At 42.5% G+C, this 19,950-nt stretch overlaps 1 protein-coding gene across 1 annotated transcript; it reads left to right on the top strand.

The window, feature by feature from the left end:
• Positions 1–9,128: 9,128 nt before the first annotated feature.
• On the top strand, positions 9,129–16,544 carry ASMT (acetylserotonin O-methyltransferase). Its single transcript, XM_035542222.1, has 8 exons — positions 9,129–9,200; positions 11,065–11,239; positions 12,507–12,636; positions 13,334–13,402; positions 13,910–14,028; positions 14,740–14,880; positions 15,910–16,032; positions 16,333–16,544. The coding sequence occupies exons 1-8, from the start codon at positions 9,129–9,131 to the stop codon at positions 16,542–16,544; spliced, it is 1,041 nt and encodes a 346-aa protein (XP_035398115.1).
• The last annotated feature ends 3,406 nt before the right edge of the window (positions 16,545–19,950 follow it).

The following is a 19,950-nucleotide window of genomic DNA, read 5'->3' as shown; positions in this document are numbered from 1 at the left end:
TTATCTTCAGTAATGATTTGACTAAAATCCGCTATAATGTTGATGGCAAGTATTTGATAAGTCTGGTGGGATGCCTATTCATAAACGTGTGTTTTCTTAGCCTGCTCTCAAATACTGATGCATTGTCCATGATAACACCATGTTTAAGGAAGGAAGAAAAAAAAGCGTGTGATTCCATCTGCAGTCCTGCAAGGAGTTGAACTAATGGCTGTCAATACCAATGTCTTTGAGCTCGGGATGAAGGTTCTTACTAGTATGGTATTTCCACAACATATCCTGTGGATTTCCGCTGGGGTTGATGTGGGAAGGTCTTGATGATTAATATATGTAACTGGGGAAATGCTAGTTTGTAATGCTACTCTGAGGAAGTTATCATGCTAGGAATGCAGTGTGTCATTGCCATGTGTGGAAGCAGTTAAGGCAGTGGCGGTCATCAAAAAGCGTTCCTACTAGAAAAATCCAACAGCTATTGTTAGTTGATATGGGAAGGGGAAGGAGTGCTGAATATTTTTTTTTTCACTCCAAAGAAGGCAGCAAGACCAGGTTTGATATCCCAGCCTGAGGCGATTAAATTCTATAAGCTCCCCTGATGTCTAGGGCAATTTCTGAGGTCAGAGGAGATAAGCGTCCTTCCCCCAAAGCCCTGCTCGTCTGTCAGGCTTTGATCATTTAGCCTAACACACCGTATCCAGCACTGTCTTCGTACAACATCATAAAAGTGCAGTAACATAATTAGTTGATTCAAAGCCTAAAAATTCTTTGAAGCTACTTGCAAATGCTTACTTTCCACAACGTGGGGAGGGAATGTGAAACAAGTCTTTCAGCTAGCCAGCTGAACCCAATCACAATTTCTTAAAACTACTAGTACTTACAGTTGCCCAGTAAATAAATGCTCAGTGCAATTTTATCTAGCCTTGACACTTTGCAGTATTGTTTCAGATATGTTTTGGTTTTGCATCAAAGCTCTCCAAAATCTTTACAGTTCTGAATCCCTTGAAATAAATACTGCATCGTGTGTCCTTGTACCTGGGTCTGGCTGGGATGGAGTTAACCTTCCTTGTAGCAGCCATGGAGTGCTATGTTTTGGATTTGTGACTAAAACAGTAGTGATAACACACCGATGTTTTAGTTGTTGCTGGTCAGTGCCTGCACAGTCTCAAGGCCTTCTCTGTTTCTCACACTGACCTGCTCCAGGAGTAAGCTGGGGGTAAGCAAGAGGCTGGGAGGGAGCACTGCTGCCCCAGCTGACCAAAGGGGTGCTCCATGTCATGTAACATCATGCGTAACAGTAGATCATGGGACTTTCATCTTTCTGAGGTAGCTGCTGCTCTGAGACTGTTGGGGCATTGGTCTGCTTGTGGGATGTGGTGTGTGACCGTCTTTGATGCACCCCACACCCTTCACTTAGTTAACTATCTACCTCAACCCACAGCTTTTCACTTTTGCTCTTCTGATTCTCTCCTGGAGTGTGAGCGAGCGGTTGGGTGGGGCTTGGTTGCTGTTGATCAGTTACACAGTGAGATGCATGGTGACATGGATGCTAGTAAAAAAAAAAAAAGTCCTTTGTCTAGTCAGTAGATATACTTGATCTTTTCTTTCTATTGGTAACCTGGGGCTGTACGTGTTCCAGTCCATTTGACTGTCTGTGGGCTCGATAGTGATGCCTTTAGGTGAACACTGTCCTGCTGCAAGTAGCCTGCTACAGCACACTTGAGTTTTAAAACCCATTCAGAAATTTTTCTGTAGCTCAAGTCAACTTGATGATGGTAGTGTGGATGTACTTGGGGACTGTAGTGGGTGTCACCATGTCCTCTGTTGTTGCTTTTCTAAGCCTTTATTGACGATGGCCTTGGGATTACAAGGAAACTTGAAAAGAGTTGAAACTAATATTTTAAGATGGTCACAAATATAAATTATGCCATGCCCAATACTGTTATTAAAGTTTTTTTATTGTGGCTGAGGTAATACTACAAAAACCCTGCTGATGTGATAACCTAAAGAACGTCACTTTTATAGTAATTACAGAATCACAGAATCATTAAGGTTGGAAAAGACTTCCAAGATCTAGTCCAACCATCACCCTACCACCACTGTCACCCACTAAACCATGTCCCTAAGCACCACATCCAACCTTTCCTTAAATACCCCCAGGGACGATGACTCCACCACCTCCCTGGGCAACCCGTCCCAATGACTCACTGCTCTTTCTGAGAAGAAATGTCTCCTAACTTCCAACCTAAATCAACTGATCTGTATTCACTGTACATGAATATACCTCTACCAATTATATTCTCGGGGTCTTTGTGTTTCAGATGAGAATCTAGGACACCAGCAGACTCTATAGTGGCTTCTAGAAGCCTCAATACTGCAGTCACCGTTATTTTCTCCTCTTCTAGGAGAGTATTGTGATGCTGACTACTTAAAGCTTGCCTGATTGCTTGTATTTGCAAGACTGACTTTCAGGAGCTGACTAAAAGCTGATAAAAATTAGTTGTTTTTTCTTGCATTTCAGAGTATGTACTGTGATTGTCCTTGAGTTTATATTGAAAGACGAGTAATGTCTACCCTTTGTCATTTTAGTTGCTTTAAGTCAGTGTCCTTTTGAAATGGACTTCAGATTTTGATCAGCAAACTTTTGGTCTTAATTAATGGAGTTCCAATAATCCACACTACTGGTTTTGGTTATGGTTGTTTTTTTATTTTTTAATTACATTTGTAGTGCTTAAATCACATCACAGTCACAGATTCTGATACACTCTTAAGCTTCCTTAATGTTCATAAGAGTTAACAAATACTTATCGAAGACATACCAAAATAACAAATACTTTTGAAATACTGAATTTATGTCAGTATGATTGAATACTGGGCAGATACTGATGAATGCATGGCTGCTGTGCTACCTTTACTCTCAGGCACCTAGCTGCTAGAAATACAACCGTGATAATGTCTGCATATTTAGTCTCTAAAACTGGTCCATGAGGATTATGTACCAGTACTAACCTGACTCTCACTCTTTGCCTAGACTTGCCATGAGTTGCGTGTTACTTCTGTCCCATTGCATCAGTTATATATATTATTCCATTTCTCAGTGTTCTTGTCTATTATTTATGCTATTTATATCCTTGTGAGACTAACTAGAAATATAGATTTATTAACTGTTTTATCAGAATGTCAAGGGACTGGGTGAGCAAGATGGAGAAGAAACAAAGATTTTTTTTTTTTTTGGAAAGAATTTTCACTCTCAATGAGTCTGCACTTGCCAGCCCCTCAGTCTTTTTCATCTTGTCCTCAACCTGCACTAGGTGAGTGGAAGAGCAATTTATTCGACAGAAACTGTAGTTTCTCCACAAGGGCAAGTCCAAACCCTTCATATCATTGTTGTAGTGCTTTTTATCTGCTTACTGTGGTGAAGTAATTTTTATAATGTATGAGTCACATTGCCAGAATAATTGATACTAATAAGTGGCTACCAAAGCCATGACCAAATCCATGTTTTTTCTAATTGACTCTACCTTTGTAGAGTAAGCTACTCAGTGATTTAGAATAAGGGCATATGCATGATTAAGTTGTGCTAATAAAGCATTTAATATGTTATCTGGAAGTGTCATCTTGAAAGCTGTTTAGAGAAAATGTTGTTTTCAGGAGTGGCTTCCAAAACTGCAAGCACAGGATTGTGCAGTCAATCACTGACCAATGCTACGTGGACGTCACACCAGTGTCAGCTTTAGGGCAGTGCTTGAACATGTATAGGGTTATGTAAGATTTTCAGCTGCTCCTGTTTGATAGCAAAGGTAGAGACACTATTAGGTAAGGCAGCAATTAAACCAACTAGCTTGGTATGTGCCTTAATTCAGTTGCGTTCTGTTGACCTGGCCCTTCTCCAGCCCAAGGAATGTTTTACTTGCTGAATGTTTCTCTTGCTACCTCACAAAAAATTTGCAGAGCTGTCTTTAGGGTGCCTGTTAAAGCAGCAATCAAGTTGTGGTTGATCCTTCGGTACTGGGTATGCAGAATGGATCCTACTGCTGTATTAAGTTCCTACGCGTGCAAGTATTATTTTACTGGTGTTTAAAAGTAGTGTGCCTATATTTTTTGTTGTACTTAATCTGATACCAGGCTCAAGGCCTGTGTTAAACTGTATGCACTGCCATCCTTTCTTCTAACTGTTGTACAGAAAACACACTGTACCAGTTGCCCCCTCACGTGCTGCATCCTCTAAATGTGTCTCCTGCTGCCTCACAATAAATTTGTGGATTAGCTCCACTAAATGTTTTGAAGGTTATACAACTTTTGAAGGGCTAAGGCTGTTTGGAACTGATTTTTAACTGATAACTAATCCAGTCGTGTGCACTGTGGCAGCTGTGAAATGAGCTCCACCTGGTCTGGATGGGATGGTCGGGAGTGCTGTCCTTGAAGCTGGGCTATTTGTGGGTCAATGTGAAGAGTTAATTGTGTGGGGTCACCACAGTCAGTCCCAGCCAGCAATCTGCCAATGTGCAAACCAAGTGTCTGAGCAAGGATTTATCACCCTCAGACTAGGTCTTCCCTGCAGCTCTGTTCACGGTCCTGGACATTTCTGCTCTCTGCACCAGACATCGATCACAAACAGCGTAAGGCTGTAAGAAATATTGGGGGCATACTACCAAGTGAAGGGACTTCAAGGGTGCTTGCTTATGCCAAGCCTCATGGAGCCTTGTCTCTGCTCGCTTTGGAAGAAAGAAAAATGACAGATTAGTGTGAAGTGGCCTATGCCAAGGCTGTTGTATGTCCACCAATAGCCTCTGTGATGTCGGACAGAGCACAAGTTATTTCTGCCATGAAATCCTTCCTGCCTTCAGCTGCTGCTTTTTTTTTTTTTGTTTCAGTCTCTACCAGTTTTAGCTAGTGAGCCTGTCTGTCCTCAGAGACCATGTTTCTTATCTGCTGGGACCTTCCCTTGATAGGGATCTCGATATCTACTTGGTTAAGTTACTTGTTGAGAGGTTCTTTGCAGGCTAGGAAGTTAGACCAAGAACAACTCTGGATTTCTTTCTTTTTTTTTTTTTTTGCAATAGTCTTTAGAAGACATTCTCGGAGTCTTTGCTATAAGAAAAACTGAGAAAAGGGAGGGTTTGCTCAGAAAGTGAGCTGGGTGTACAGGATTTCCTGCCTGCTCCGTATGTCTGCTAGTAATGTATGTGTTGTAAACAGGAGAAACTAAAATTAGTTGGTCTCAGAACTGACAGAACCAACAGTGAGGTGCCTAGGGAAAAGCATCTATTATAAAACATGAGAAGAATTAGAAGTTATAAAGAAGAAAATGAATGTTTAATTGGAAATGTATGTTCTGTTTCAAAGACAAAGTGTGATACTGGGTGTCTTGGCATGTTAGAATCCTTATAAAAAAAAAAAGTTTAAACAATGATATTAATGAATGTCCAGGCCAACTGATATCTGATATAAGCTGGGCATACTTAGAGGCTTAATAATGATAGTGAGCACAGTTGTTTCCATACTGACATTACCAAAGCTCATTATTGTAGTCATGTCCCCGAGATCTATCCTTATAGCTTATAAGGAAGGTTGCACTATGCAAATAATGTAATCTGTCATTTCTCACCAGCAGGGACATTAATTTCACGTTAAATAAATCTGATTTGCTCATTAATCATTTCACAATTTAAAATATTATACAAAAACAACTTTTTTTGTGTGTGTAGTATTTATTTGTAGTGAGTCACTGAGGCAAAGATAAATTCATCACCAAAACAGAAACTTGGAGATAGAGTAACAGCATTAGCCTGCGTGTGATCTAAGCACTATGACAAAAACCTTGATGGGGTTTCCAGAGAAAGAAAGCCATTGCAATTTCATCTTCATGAATGCATTTCTAGCTTAAAAGGAGCTTAGGCTTTAAGCCTCAGTAACGATTTACTTGGAAACAGCAACACAGTGTGTGTGGCTTTGCATCAATCTGATGTGGGTTATCTGTAACCCTCCTCCCCTATGTCTCGCTACTGGTAGTAATCCCATTAGATGATTACATCTGGTGTCCTCAACAGACAGACGTAGTCATAATTGAAAAAGTACTTCAATTGGGTTTAATCAACTGTGTGGTCATTTTGTTACCAGAGCTTCTTGTACTCTATAACTTTGCCCTCAGTGCAGTGAATTTATGGTCCATTACAACATGCTAGGCTATTGGTTGTGCACACAACTATCTGGTTATTTAGTCAAAACTACACGAATCAAGGGTTGAGCATTTTCATGGTCATGAATCTTTAATGCATCTGTACTAAATGTCACTAATATCTGATAACCGATCTGTGGTTGAATCATTTGAGGAAAACAGGCTGTAAGCTGGAAGTCAAGCCAAAACTACAGTATGGGGAGTATTTCCTTTCAGTATGGCTGATGGCCTGAATCCAAATAGCTGTTATGAAATCAGTTGTACTGGGAGTGGGAAATCTCTATGCTTGGGCAAAATTGCACCAATTTGCAGTGATTCTCAGTAGCAGGCAGAGTTGAAGAACTGACCTTTGGCAGAGAATTTTTTCATTCTCCTACACCCTCCTAAGCTTTGGGCTAATGATACTCTCTAAGTACAATTTATTTCTCTATTTTTATTTGGAGGAGAGGAAAAGGTATCAAGAGAAAGCAGGTGACATGGTTATGCAAGTCAGCAGGTTTTCCTTGTTACTTTCTCAAAGGAACCACACCTTGTTAAGTGCAAGCTGCACGGATACCACCATCACTCTGGCAGAAAAGTATGTTGTGATCTCCAGCATTGGCAGTACAAAATAAATAGAATCTAACCTGTACAGAAATGGTAAGTGTGTTGCACTAGCAAGGCACTGTAGTTACAGGCTGTGCTGTCCTGGCTGATGAGCTCAAAGTGTTTCTACTGTTTGGGGTTTGCTTCAGCTTTTTTATGTTCAGTTTAAGTATTTTGGTAATGCAGGACACCTTGTGTTCTTAGAACACAGGAAATTAGTCTGAGTTGTATACAGAGGGGGAAAAAGGCTGATAACCTACTTTAAGAGTTAGTTGTTCCAGTTAGCTAATTAGATGTCACTTATTTCTTTGATGGCTAAAACAAATACGTCTCTTGGCTGAAATATAAGGATCAGAATAGAAAATAAGGGTTCTCAAAAGGATAGTGTAGTGGAAACTTTCAGTTGAGAATGTTTCGATCACTCTGTGGATGCAGTGAAAGGAACACAGAAAACTCAGAACTGGTTTATTTCCTCTAAAAATCAAAAGAAAAGCACAGAACTAATCTTCTGCAGTAGCAGATAAATACAACCCTACTTCCTAGGAAAGGAGGACACCATCAAAATGTTGTATGGGAACAATGCTGTAAAGTGCATGTCTTTAAAGATGCACCAAGCTAAAGTACAAAAAATGTTGAGCTGCATGTGGATCATTGTAGTTTTGCATGTTAACTTTACTGCTGAATCATGGTAAAACATACTACAACTGAAAAAGTGCTATTTTATAACACATTGCCATCACTGTATCACCCAAGTCATGGTCTGATTTAATGTTGTTGCCTGAAGGCTCACTAAATGTGTGATGTAAAACTACAATTCTTTCCTTAATGGAAAGGGCCTGTTCTCACCTGAGGGTTGCCCACAAATGCTGAGGACAGGATGACCAGCATTTACAAGCTAGTGCAATGAATAGTGGGGCAATTGATGAAGATGAAATCCATCTCACATCTGGCATTGAAATAAAGTTAATTCCTTCCTCCTAAGTGTTTTCTGGATGTCCATGGCTAGTTTTACAAAGAAGGGGAGGAAGACCATGGCAGCCATTTGAAAGATATAGAATATCTCGTCTTTCCTCAGCACCCTGCTCTGCCAAAATGTGGCAAATCACGAGTAGGACCCCCCACCACCATCACTGACAGTTATCAAACAGGCACTGCCTTCCAAGCCTTTATGTGGGCAGACACCTGTAAAATACAGAAAAGGAACAAGCGTAGACTTAATTCCTTGTAGACGTCATCTAAGCGATCATTGTCAGGGCAAATTAGTCACTGTGACAAAGCAGCACAGCAGATGGACTCTTGTAGCCTCTGCTCACACTAGTCGGATATATGTCATGGCAACCTGTAGACCTGTGCACATTACATCAAGTTCTGGCTATGTCCCTGTGTTCCCTTTGTCCTTTCTGTGAGCACACCTTGCAAACCAGGCCAGGGAGCAGAGCCAGGCTTTCCATGCCTCAGTGGAAATTCTTCCAGACCTTGACTCTGGTGGGATGTTTTCTTCTTCTTCAGTTCCTTGCATGGGCTTTTCCCTCAGACTATTTCTACAGCAGCCCTTGCCTGCTCCATAGTAATGCCAGTCTTGTTTCTGCATGGGTAAGGTTTGAGGTCTGGGCATGCAGTCCAGATTGGAGCAAGTCCCTGTGTCAGCAGGGTCGAGGTAAGTGCTGTGCACGTGCTTGTAGTTTGTGGTGAGAGAGGGGTGAGTGGAGCTGGGGTGGTCTGAGATGCCAGGCTTGGCCAGCAGTATGCCCTGACAGCTTTGCTCTGAGTGGATATTCCTCCACTCTGAGCTGCTGAGAATGTCCCATTTTCACTTGAAGAAACATATCACCAAGTTGTCGTCTTTCCTTCAGGTCCCATTTCATTAGGCTGGCAGATTTATATAAGGGGTTTCCTATTCCAGGGATGTGTCCCAGCGTCAAGATGCCAGTGCGATGGAATATGGCTCCTTTTGAACAGGCCCAGAATAAGGCTCTGCTTTGGTTTATGAACTTCTGGTGCATCTCATTGAGTTCAGGTTCTTCATGTTGCTCCATAGCAAGTTCTTCAGAGTTCAGCTTTCTTCAGATGTCTTCAGCTTTCAATTGTTTCTTAAATACCAGCCTGTTAATTGACCACTGAGCTGACAGTACCACTTTAATCTTCGCTGCTTCTTTAGCCTTATGCTTGATGATGGAAGAAGATACAAAGAAACAGTTGAAGCTAGTAGAAAAGCCTGTTGAAGCCAAATAACTTAGCTCATTCGTTTTGTAACCAAAGTGTTTCTCAGAAACAATACGATTAAGTGGATCAGCTGGTGTGCTCCGTGCCCGGTAGAAAGAAGCTTACTTAAATTAAGACAGGCAGAGGATCTCAGCCACACTATAGAAGGAAGATGGGCTCCACAGAAGACCTTGACTATCCTCAAATCATCTTGCAATACAACAACGGATTTTTAGTCTCAAAGGTAAGAACTACAAATCAGTCTTGGATAAAAGTCTTAAAAGTATGCTGGCAGAAATATTCAAGGATATCACCTTAGTTCTTCAATGTAAATATTTAGAAATAAAACAGTTTCTTAGGAAAGCATACTATCTACTCATCTAGCCATGAAGGAAATTTGAAAAGAAGTCCCCCCTCCTCAGGTTAGACTTAACATTTATTGAGATCCCTCTGACCCTCGGAAGCTTGGGTGAGCAGATCTTGTCTCTGTGTGAGACTTAAAAAACACAGGGATTTATAGCTGAGGGTTTGTTGTTTGACTGCCTCCAACATGCAAAGCTCTGTAGGTCCTGGGATTTCTTCCTGCTTTTCATGTTTGAAGTTTAGAAACCAGAGGACTGACTTACATTGCCTTCTTTTCCCTTTTTGTACCACCCAAACAGCAAGATTATTCAAGTACATTCTGAGATGATTTCTTTCTTTCTTGCGTGTCTTTTTGTGTGTGTATTATGCACTAGGCAGATCTTGGTAGCTCCTGTGTATTACTTTTCAGGTGGACAAAATAGTCTGATATAATGACTTTTCAGAGTTTAAAAAAAAAAGTGAATTTTTTTTTTCCAGACAACAACTGATTAAGGCACAGGGTAGAACTATTTTTTTCCAATTTTCTTAATGTTTGCTGATGTTGCTTGCCTTTGCATGTGTGCATGAGCACACAGGCAGAAAATTCCTGTGTTCCAATGCAGGGGAATTTTTTTCTTTCTTACTGTCCTCTGCTGCATCTGTAGCCAACCTGTTAAAGGAAGGAATGCACTTCAGAGGTCTGCAAATACTGCTGCATCCAAAGGCTCCTGAAAAACAGAGTATTTAGTAAAGAGAGGAAAAAAAAGAATAATGACAGACATTTTTGCTTGCTGAGAAAGAAGAGTGCTAAATACTTTCAAAACTAGCAACGATATTTTATTATTGAGAAATGATCTCAATTTCAGTTAAACCATGCTGCCATGAGGTTAAGCCACAACATATACTCTTACTGAAGGTAAAAGTAGCTTCCAATGGACTTTATTAAATCAAATTGTGGACTTTATCATACAGACAGTCAAATGAGTTGATGACTTTCTTAATGGTTTTGGAGTATTCATATAGCCAGTGAAATAGGTTATCCGTTACTTGACTGCATACAGCTAGAGAAGGATATTTTTCTTGTGTGGTTGTGTATGTCTGTCTGAAGGTTGCAGGCTTGTTCCTGGAGTTGGTACATGTGCCTTCCTTCTCATTGAAAAGACAGCAGGTTTCTGTTGGCCCTTTTGGCTGAGATAAGCCTCATTTCATCAGGGAGATTGCTGTAGCCATGGACATTGGTCTCTGAAGATAAATCAATTGTGTGTGTGGACATTTCCCCCAAGAGGGTCTACGGAGTGGGATACCTACCCCTGCTGGAGACCACGGGAGAGTCTCCAGGGTTCACTGTAGCATATGTTAGATAATTAGCTTTTAAATGACAATGAATTCAGTCTTGTCTTTGCTTGAGCTCTTCGGGCAAAAAGTGAGACTGTTGTGAATGTGATCTGAAACTAAGGTACAGGCAAAAACATTCACAGATGAAACCTGGCCTCTAAATATGAACTTAGAGAGACTAAAACACTGTATGGCTTGGCCAAAGGAAAATAAATAAAAAAGGGTGCACTGCAAGCAATCTATGGTGTATTCAGGGCTCAGAGAACTTTAGCTTAATCATTGGACTTGTGTATTTGAAATAATATTTTTTTAATATAAAATGATTTATTATATGTATATTTGCTCCAACACAGCAGCTTTTGAAATGCAGTAAATTTTGAAATGCAGTAAGCTATGGTGATTTCACCTGATCCCCTTCCCCTCACTCCCAGGTTATGTTCACTGCCTGTGAGCTGGGAGTTTTTGATCTTCTGCTGGAGTCAGGAGACCCTCTGTCTTTAGATGTCATTGCTGCTCGGTTGGGTACCAGCACCACAGGAATGGAAAGACTTCTGGATGCCTGCGTGGGATTGAAGCTCTTAGCAGTAGAGCTGACACAAGAAGGAGGTAATAAAGGCAGAAGAAGGGGAATCACAGAATTGTAGAATGATTGAGGTTGGAGGGGACCTCTGGAAGCCATCTGGTCCAACCCCCTGCTCAAGTCACCCAGAGCAGGTTGTCTGGGACCATGGCCAGACAGCTGCTGAAAATCTCCAAGGAGGTAGAGTCCACAACCACTCTGGGCAGACTATGTCTATGCTCAGTACCTGCACAGTAAAAGAGTTCTTCCTGATGTTTAGATGGAAACTCTTATGTTCTGGTTGGTGCTCATTGCCTATCACCCTGGCACTGAGCACCACTGAAAATAGCGTGGCTTCATTCTCTTTGCGCCATCTAAAGGGTGGAAAGAAGAAATCAAACTCTCAAAGGTCTCATGGTTTTGAAAGAGATGTGAGGTTTGTGGGAAAAGGTGATATCTAGTGTTACACCAGTTACCATAGTTAGAAGAAAAGACCATCCCTTGGGAGCACCAAACCCTCTTCAGCTAAAAGAGACGCATCAAATTTCAGCATGATTGAAGACATAAAGAAACCCCCAGGTGAAGGGCTCTCTACCCCTAAACTTCTTTATGCAAGAGCCTTAGATGATGTTGTACAAGATTCTCACTGCCTCTGCAAAGCTTGTCTCAAGAAAACTCTGATGTATAGGCATGATTTTAAACCTTAGAACAATATGCAAAGGTGGATGGGCAACAGCATGACTTAAAAACATGTTTTATTTTTATTTATTTATTTATTCCTTTGTGGGTTTTACCATGAAGGAGTTTGTTAGGTTTCTGGTCTGAACTGAAATGTGATGTGAATTCCACCTTGATCTGGAGACTTGAGTCCATGTGGCCAGAAGGGACTATGCCAATCAGACAGCTGGTGAGGATTAGCTTTGAAAGTTTTGAGTCCTGCTGCAGCTTGTGTTCCCTTGCCCTGTTTCGGGGCTTACAGCAGGTGCCCAGTGAGTTCAGGGAGCTTTATCTGACAGCAGAAGCATATAGATGAACGACAAGTCTTGTAAGACATTCCTCTTGCCATTCCTGAAAGAAATGTTAGGTGCTGGAGGAAGGGTTGACCCAAATTGAATGGGACAGCACAGATTTCACCAGCCCTCACCTACCCTGGAATACTGTGCTGCACATTACAGTTGGAAGGAGTGATTGTAGAAATAACCTTTCTCTCTTTTGGGTTATATAGATGTGTGCTGATGATGGATACCATGCTGTACAATAGGCTTGCAAGATGATATCATACATGTTAGTAAACATACTTATTTCACCCCTTAGCCCTCTACAGAAACACAGAAATTTCCAACATCTACCTTACAAAGTCAAGCCCCAAGTCTCAGTACCATATTATGATGTACTACTCCAATACCGTCTACTTGTGCTGGCACTACCTGACCGATGCTGTGAGGTGAGGAGGAGAAGGCGGGTGTTGTCTGCTGCGTGTTTCAGGCTGTTTTGCTGCATCTGTACGTCTGCTCTCAATTCGGTGCCTTTCTGCAAAGGGCGCAAGGGAAGACACTGGCTGGTTCTTGGAAAGAACAAGAACCTGCTGGTCTCTGCTGTTGTCACTACTGTCTGTGTGTGTGTTCTTGTTTTCTTTTCTCTTCTAATGTTAGAGTAGATTTAGGAATCATACCTCTGTGTGTTTTTGATTCCAGGAAAAGACTCGTTCATTACAGTCACCCTCATTTTAGGAGGCATCCAAGTAAATGATGAGTGACAATGGCTAAGGGTACTTCTGTTGCAAAAGCCTGTCAAAGTAATTTAATATGGGACTGGCGTGTTGCTTTATCCAGCCTGTGCAGCAGATGAACAAACTTGCTATGCATGAAGGTGGTGATTGGTGATGATCACAGCCATATTACACCCCTGTCTCAGATGCAATCCTGTAAAGAACCAGACAGTCTTGTTGAAAATTGAGAAATATTTCATCATCTTTTGGGACTGATAGGTGAGGAAGTCATTACATCCATGAAAAATATACAGGTGTATAGTCTGTCCAGAGTTGAACATCATGCATGCTAGCTGAAACTTCAGCCCCTATGTATGTTTAGAATAAAGGGAAAAGAAATTCATGCTAATATGCTTTTTTGGTTGCATTTTAGAGAAGGAAGAAACCAATATGAAAGAGCTTTTGGTATTTCATCTAAAGACCCTTTTGGAGCAATGTACAGGTATTAGTATATTTTTAGAAATATCATTATTATTGTGGATAAGCTTTATGATTTTAATTATGACTGAGTATTATTACATACGATGATGTGAGAATTCCACTCATTAGAAACATCATGCAGATTTTTCCCTTCCCAGCAATATTCATTACTGGAGAACTCTGATATTTTGAATAGAAATGCAAAATCTTCTATTGTGTAAAACATATCACATGTCTCTGGTACATACAGAGGCAGTGGCAACTGAAGGAGAAAATCCATTGGAAGCCTCAGAATTAGCAGTGATACACTGTTGAACTTAACTTAGTCTTAATTACCTGTTCAAGTGCAGCAATGTATAGCTGTTCCTTTCTGCTACAGGAAGACTCGAGCCAGGTTTATGTGCAAAGACAATGTATAGTTTGCAAATACAATGAGATATTAATGTTTAAGCTGAAAATCATAATAAGACTTCTATGGTAAGAGTGAGTGAGTTACATTTCTGTGTGCTGTACCTGTTTGCATTACTAGATCAGAAGAAGAAATGCTGAAATTCTTGGCTGGCCAGAACTCAGTCTGGGGTATATGTGGTAGAGATGTTCTTGCTGCATTTGACCTTTCCTCTTTCACACGGATTTATGACTTGGGAGGTGAGCATCAGTAGATCTTCAACAAGCTTCTGCATTGTTGGTTTTGCAAGCTTTGAAAGTAAAAATAATTTCCATGTTATATGAAGGGCAGAGCGGTGAAAAGCAGGACATATCTCAGTATCTCATCAGCAATAAAGGGAACATTTTCTCAGCTGGTTTGAGTCAAAATGAGAAATAGCAAAGTGGTGCAAGCATTAGAAAGATGAACACTTTAGCCTACGGAGTCTCATGTGTGAATAGTGGCTCATCTTCTTTATGTATCAGTTTATTTTTTCTTGCTTTGTTTGATATGTTCTTACAAACTCTTTCCCCCTTCGGTCAATGAAGGTTGAGAGACTGTCTGCTGCAGCCTCCTACCCCAGTGCTGCTGAACACTGCCAAGATTCATGGGACCTGTCAGACTCCCTCGGTGCTCCATCCCTGCTTCCCCAGTGTCTGTTTTAGCAGCTCTGTTTTCATTTCCCACCTTTCAGTGCCCACCACTGGGTCCGGCTGAGGCATTGTGTAAGAGCAACAAGGCCTGGGGCTCCCCCTGCTAGGCCTGGGTGGCCACTTGTGTCTCTCTTCCTCTCCTGTGTCACATGGGGGACAAATGTACCCTGCGAGGTGTCAAGAGGCTGAACGTACTTATGTTGTCATCACTTTTGTGTTGGGGATGGAAGAATGGGGTGGTTTTGTTTCAGCACTGCTCTTCTTTTGCCCCCTCACAAGGAGGTGGAGGAGCTTTGGCCCGGGAGTGTGTTTCTTTGTACCCAAACTGCACAGTCACAATTTATGACCTGCCAAAAGTCGTGCAAGTGGCCAAGGAGCGATTCGTACCCCCCGAGGAGCACCGGATTGCTTTCCATGAGGGTAAGTGCAGACATCTCTGTGGGCGGGTGCTGGTGGGCAATGGTGGGGTGTACACCTGTGGGGTCACAGGTGACAGAGGCCCCCTCCGCCTGGTTACTCACCTGGGAGATTAGTGACCAAAAGTGCCCTTGTACAGCATTGTCTTTGGAAACGTCTGCTTAGAAAGGCGTGAGAAAGGAGAGCAGCTTTCCCAGCCTTTTGATCAAGAGTTACTTGCTCATCTGGGCAATGCAGGAGCATTGACAACCAGTGTTGGTGTGCAGAGCAGCTTGAGGATGTTTGGGCACTCCCAAAAGCAGTTGTGTTGGAGCTGTGCTGCCACTGCTGTTAAGCAACTGCCATGACACATCACAGAGCTTCCTAATTCTCCCTTTTCTCCTGTGCAGAGCTCCTGGCAGATTTGTGGGACACCAGGCCTGCTCTGAGCAAGGGGTTTTCCTTCTCAGGCTATGGTGGCTAGATGTGTGTCCTGAGATATTTCAGGCTTTGAGCATGGATGAGCTAGCCCAGGTTGCTCTTGCACAGTCCTCAGACATTGAGTGCTCTTTGTACCATCTCAGATGAAAAGGAGTGCAGAGAGATCTCATTTTTAATGTTTTCAAAAGCGTTTATTGGGGGGACTTAATATTGCTAGAAGAGCTGAGAGCACAAAGTAGCCTTTGAGGAAGGGAGGGAGAACACAAAAGCAAAGATGGGGAAATACAGGAAACGTTATGTGTGCCAGTGATGCAAAGCATTGGGAGTGGCAATGAGAAAGCAAGATGCAGGGAGCAAAATATGAATGCAGTACACCAGTTGCTGAACAAAAGGCATGACTAAGAAGGTAGCACTAGAAGGTGTGAGACTGTGTGTTTTTTCATATGGATTTATGCTGCAGCTCCATCTTTCCTGGATAGCTCTGTTGCTGTCTGAAGCGGATCACAGCCCTGGCTAGCCCAGAATCTTTATAACTGAAGAGATCTGAAACAAGTTGCTTAACCCTCTCTGTGTCTTGGGGGTTTTGTCAAAGGATGTATTTTTGCTTTTCAGGAGACTTCTTTAAAGATTCAATCCCAGAAGCTGATCTCTATATTTTATCCAAGATACTGCATGATTGGGATGATGACAAATGCGGGCAGCTGCTGGCAAAAGTCCACAAGGCTTGCAGGTCCGGTAGGTGTGAGCTCCTGGAGAGCAGGGAGACTCCCACCTCTCAGTTACATGGAGCGCACCAGCTTCAGTGGGCAATTTGGGTGGCAGGCTTTGAGTGCAGCGGTTTGTTGTCTGAGCCGTTCACTTTCCTGAGTCAGTGGTGAGCAGCTGAGCCTGTCAGGTCTGAGGTCTTGTTACCTGAGAGGCTGCAGCTTCCCGAAACTGCATGTTGGGATCAGGTCTAACAACTCAGCTGAGAAATATCGCGTCTTCTCAGAGCTCAGCATGTTTTTTTTTTCTGAATTTTCTTTATTCAACCAGGTGGTGGGGTGCTGCTGGTTGAGTCCCTTCTGAAGGAAGATAGAAGTGGACCTGTAGAAACCCAGCTGTATTCACTGAATATGTTGGTACAGACAGAAGGAAAAGAGCGAATACCTGCAGAGTACAGCAAGCTTCTTGCAGCAGCTGGCTTCAGAGAGGTTCAAGTGAAGAGAACTGGAAAACTCTATGATGCAGTTTTAGGAAGGAAATAATAGTATCTTCATGTTGTGAAGCACAGAAGTGGAGAAATGTAATATTCTTTTCTTAGAGGGCAGTTATCAACTTAGCTTTTACTGAAGGCCCTCAACTCTTTTGTAAGCTGATATATTGTCAGGAGAATCAGTAATGATACAATTTGAGTGTGCATGGGTTGTGTGTCTGGCCGTTTGAGTAGGACTTGCCTTCGGCTCTGAATAGGGGAGAAAGAAATCAAAACCTGTTCCACAAGAAATAACCCATGATAGAAATTTGCAGTGTGGCTGGTGGCTTTTTTTTTTTCCAAAGTTTATGCTTCAAGTTTAACACAGCACCTGACAAAAGCAAAGCTGAAATTTTACTTGGATTCCTGCAAAATAAAACTGATCACTCTACTGAGCTCTGTTACCTGCTATTTTATTCCCTGTGGACTGAGGTAGTATAAACAGACTAAAATATGTCTCCTTGTGGTTTATCTTTGAGTTTCAAGAGAAAATCTGTCTGAGCCTTAGGCAATTTGGCATGAAAACTGACTTTATTTTTTTATTTCCTTTAGATTTCACTTTAAATTGAGAGAATTTTGTAGTCTAGCTTGATGATTAGCTGAAGTTCAGTGATATTTTTTATAGGACAGGTCCTGAGATGGCAGTGGAGAGGGATAATGATGCAGCCTAGGCGCTGAGCACAAGTCTTTACTGCATGCCCCCTGCTATTTCTTTAAAACATTTGGTCAAGCACAATCTGCAATAACCCACTTTTTTATTTATTTATTTTTATTTTTTAAAGCAGAAATGCAGATTATTGGGGTGAGAAGGATTTAGAGAAGGTATCAGAAAATCACTTTGCTGATGTGACATGAGCATTCATTACTTTTGCACATTAAGCCGGAGATTAGAGGAGCCTGAGACAGTCTTCTCAGTAGTCATTTACAGGAGCCTCCCTCTTCCTTGACTAGAAAGAGCATAGGGAGGTTACTCTCAGTAGGGAAAAGCTGGCCTTTTGTCCTCTTCAGTGGTACATACAAAATCAAATAAGGCCATAATGGTCCTTCCCATCCTTAAACAGAATAGGGCACAGCTGTGCAGATAGTGCATTTGTCCCCACTGGGATCTCACCCTATACATATCTACCCGAGACTGCAGGAGTTGGGACAAGAGGTTTTGGAAAGTTCCCTCTTAAGCTGCAGCCACTGTGCAGCATTCCCTACCTGTAGTTATGTGGCATGAAGGTGACTTTGCCAGGAGCTGCAGCCTGTGAGTAATTTGTTCTGAATGGTTGCTCACTTGCTAGACAAAGCAAGGTGTTACATCCTGCAGCAACCAGGAACAAACACAAAATAAGGAAAGGAGGCTGACCAAACAGCCAGAAGGAATGTGTGGGGCTGACTCAGGTCTTTGTTGATTTCCCCATCACCACCTTGAAAGTAAAACAGTTCAGAGAAATGCTTTTGCTTATTGGACTGCATCAGTAATGGTAGTTTCATGCTAAAGCGCAGCCTGAAGGAAATGGTGGTATCAGTGAATTAACTACCCTTTTAAGTGAATGAATTAAGTGTCTAAGTGTGAATCCTCTACAGTTTTCACCAAGAAAATGTTAATTTACCCTTGAATGTGGAACAGGGCAAAAATGGCCAGTGATGTATGCTGAGGTGGAGGTGGAAACATCCTTCCTGGACTTTTTTTTCTCCAAAAAAAACTTGCATGCCCATGTATTGCTTTTTGCTTATGTGACTGTGCTGTTTGTTGAGCCAGTAGACAGGTTGGTAATGGCTGGTGTGCTGTTATATGTAAAATGATGCATCATACAACCTTGATGACTCAGAGAATACCTGTCAGCAGGCATCAGTGTTAATTCTGCCCTTTACTTGAGGGGAAAAAAAAAGCAAGAGCAGGCTGTTTTGGTTTGTCAAAACAAATTATTTAAACATAGTATTTCTGTAATGAGTTGATTCATGGCATGCTCTGCATGTCATGAACTTACTACTTATTGGCTTGGAGGCAAGATGCACGCCTTATTCTAAAGTGCTTTTTAGCCCTATCAAGGTGCAAAGATGCCGGATCTTGAAGGAACAGGATTGACCCGTCCTTACCTGGAATATAGATTGAAATGTGTATTGATAAGGAAAAAAGAAGTATACCAGAAGTAAAAAGTTTCTCCTGGTGGTAAATGACAAACACTGTGAAGAAGACCTGCTCTTCATGTGAGGAACACACATGTGCTTAGCAGGACCAAGTTACTCCTTTTGCTCATGAGGGGGTTGTAAAAGTTCTTGCTTACCTCCCTGGAAGTTATCAAGAACAACATACCTTTGCAGGTGTTTTTTTTTTTTTTTTTTTTTTGTGTGTGTGTGTATGTATAGCAACTGCTTTATTGCAGGCAGGCAAATAAAAACTTTGTTCTCTATGGCTTCCATGCACCAACAGGCATTTCTGGTGACACCTTGTCATATTTGGGGTGTTTCAGCTGTGTTTTTTCTGTGTTGTTGGATATTGTTATGTTGGAAAAGATCATAAAGGAACAAAGCAATAAGGTGAAGTTTTCCAAGCAACTGCCTTATGTTCTTTGGTTGATGTCTACACAATAAAAGCAATTCCACCTTCAAGGCACCTTCATGGTGCTAGGGCAGGAGGTTTTCTGATGCGACTGGCTCTTGCCAACAGTGTTCTTTTCTCCTCTCATGAGGTTTTTAGCCATATAGGTTGAGAGGAATTTTCTAGCTCCCAATATGACTTAGGAGTAACAAATCAAACCTGGCCAAAACTGGAGTGAATCAGCCCTGAAGCCCCCAAGGTCAGTGCAGCAGGAGGGCAGGAGGTGCTCCAGGCACACAGCAGCAGTTCCCCTGCGGCCTGTGGAGAGGCCCCTGGCAGAGCAGGCTGTCCCCCTGCAGCCCATGGGTCCCACAAGGAGCAGATCTCCACGCTGCAGCCCGTGGAGGTGGAGCAGGTGGATGTGGCCTGGAGGAGGCTGCGGCCCATGGAGAGCCCCCGCAGGAGCAGGCCCCGGGCCGGAGCTGCAGCCCGTGGAGAGGAGCCCACGCAGGAGCAGGGGGTCTGGGGGGAGCTGCCGCCCACCCGTGGGGGACCCGTGCTGGAGCAGTTTGCTCCTGGGGGATGGACCCCGTGGTACGGAGCCATGTGGGAGCAGTGCTGGAAGAGCTGCTGCCTGTGGGCAGCCCCCGCAGGCTCAGTTCGGGAAGGACGGCATCCCGTGGGAGGGACCCCACGGGGAGCAGGGGCAGAGAGTGACTGTGAAGGAGCGGCGGAGACGAAGCGTCAGGGACTGACCACAGCTCCTATTCCCTGTTCCCCTGCACTGCTCAGGGGGAGGAGGTGGAAGTGGGTGGATGGGGGAAAGGTGTTTTTTTTTTTTTCTTTCAGTTCTGACTGCTCTAGTCTGATAGCAATAGACAATAAATTGCAT

This window comes from Cygnus atratus, chromosome 1 (assembly GCF_013377495.2).
Source record: "Cygnus atratus isolate AKBS03 ecotype Queensland, Australia chromosome 1, CAtr_DNAZoo_HiC_assembly, whole genome shotgun sequence".
Taxonomy (NCBI): domain Eukaryota; kingdom Metazoa; phylum Chordata; class Aves; order Anseriformes; family Anatidae; genus Cygnus; species Cygnus atratus.
This window is presented reverse-complemented; position numbering and strand designations above follow the sequence as displayed.

Bases quoted from the DNA above. Each gene is read 5' to 3' on its own strand.
- ASMT (XM_035542222.1), top strand. From the start codon at position 9,129: ATGGGCTCCACAGAAGACCTTGACTATCCTCAAATCATCTTGCAATAC. The intron at 11,240-12,506 runs GTAATAAAGGCA...TTCACCCCTTAG, and splicing joins AGAGCTGACACAAGAAGGAG to CCCTCTACAGAAACACAGAA. The intron at 16,033-16,332 runs GTAGGTGTGAGC...TTATTCAACCAG, and splicing joins CCACAAGGCTTGCAGGTCCG to GTGGTGGGGTGCTGCTGGTT.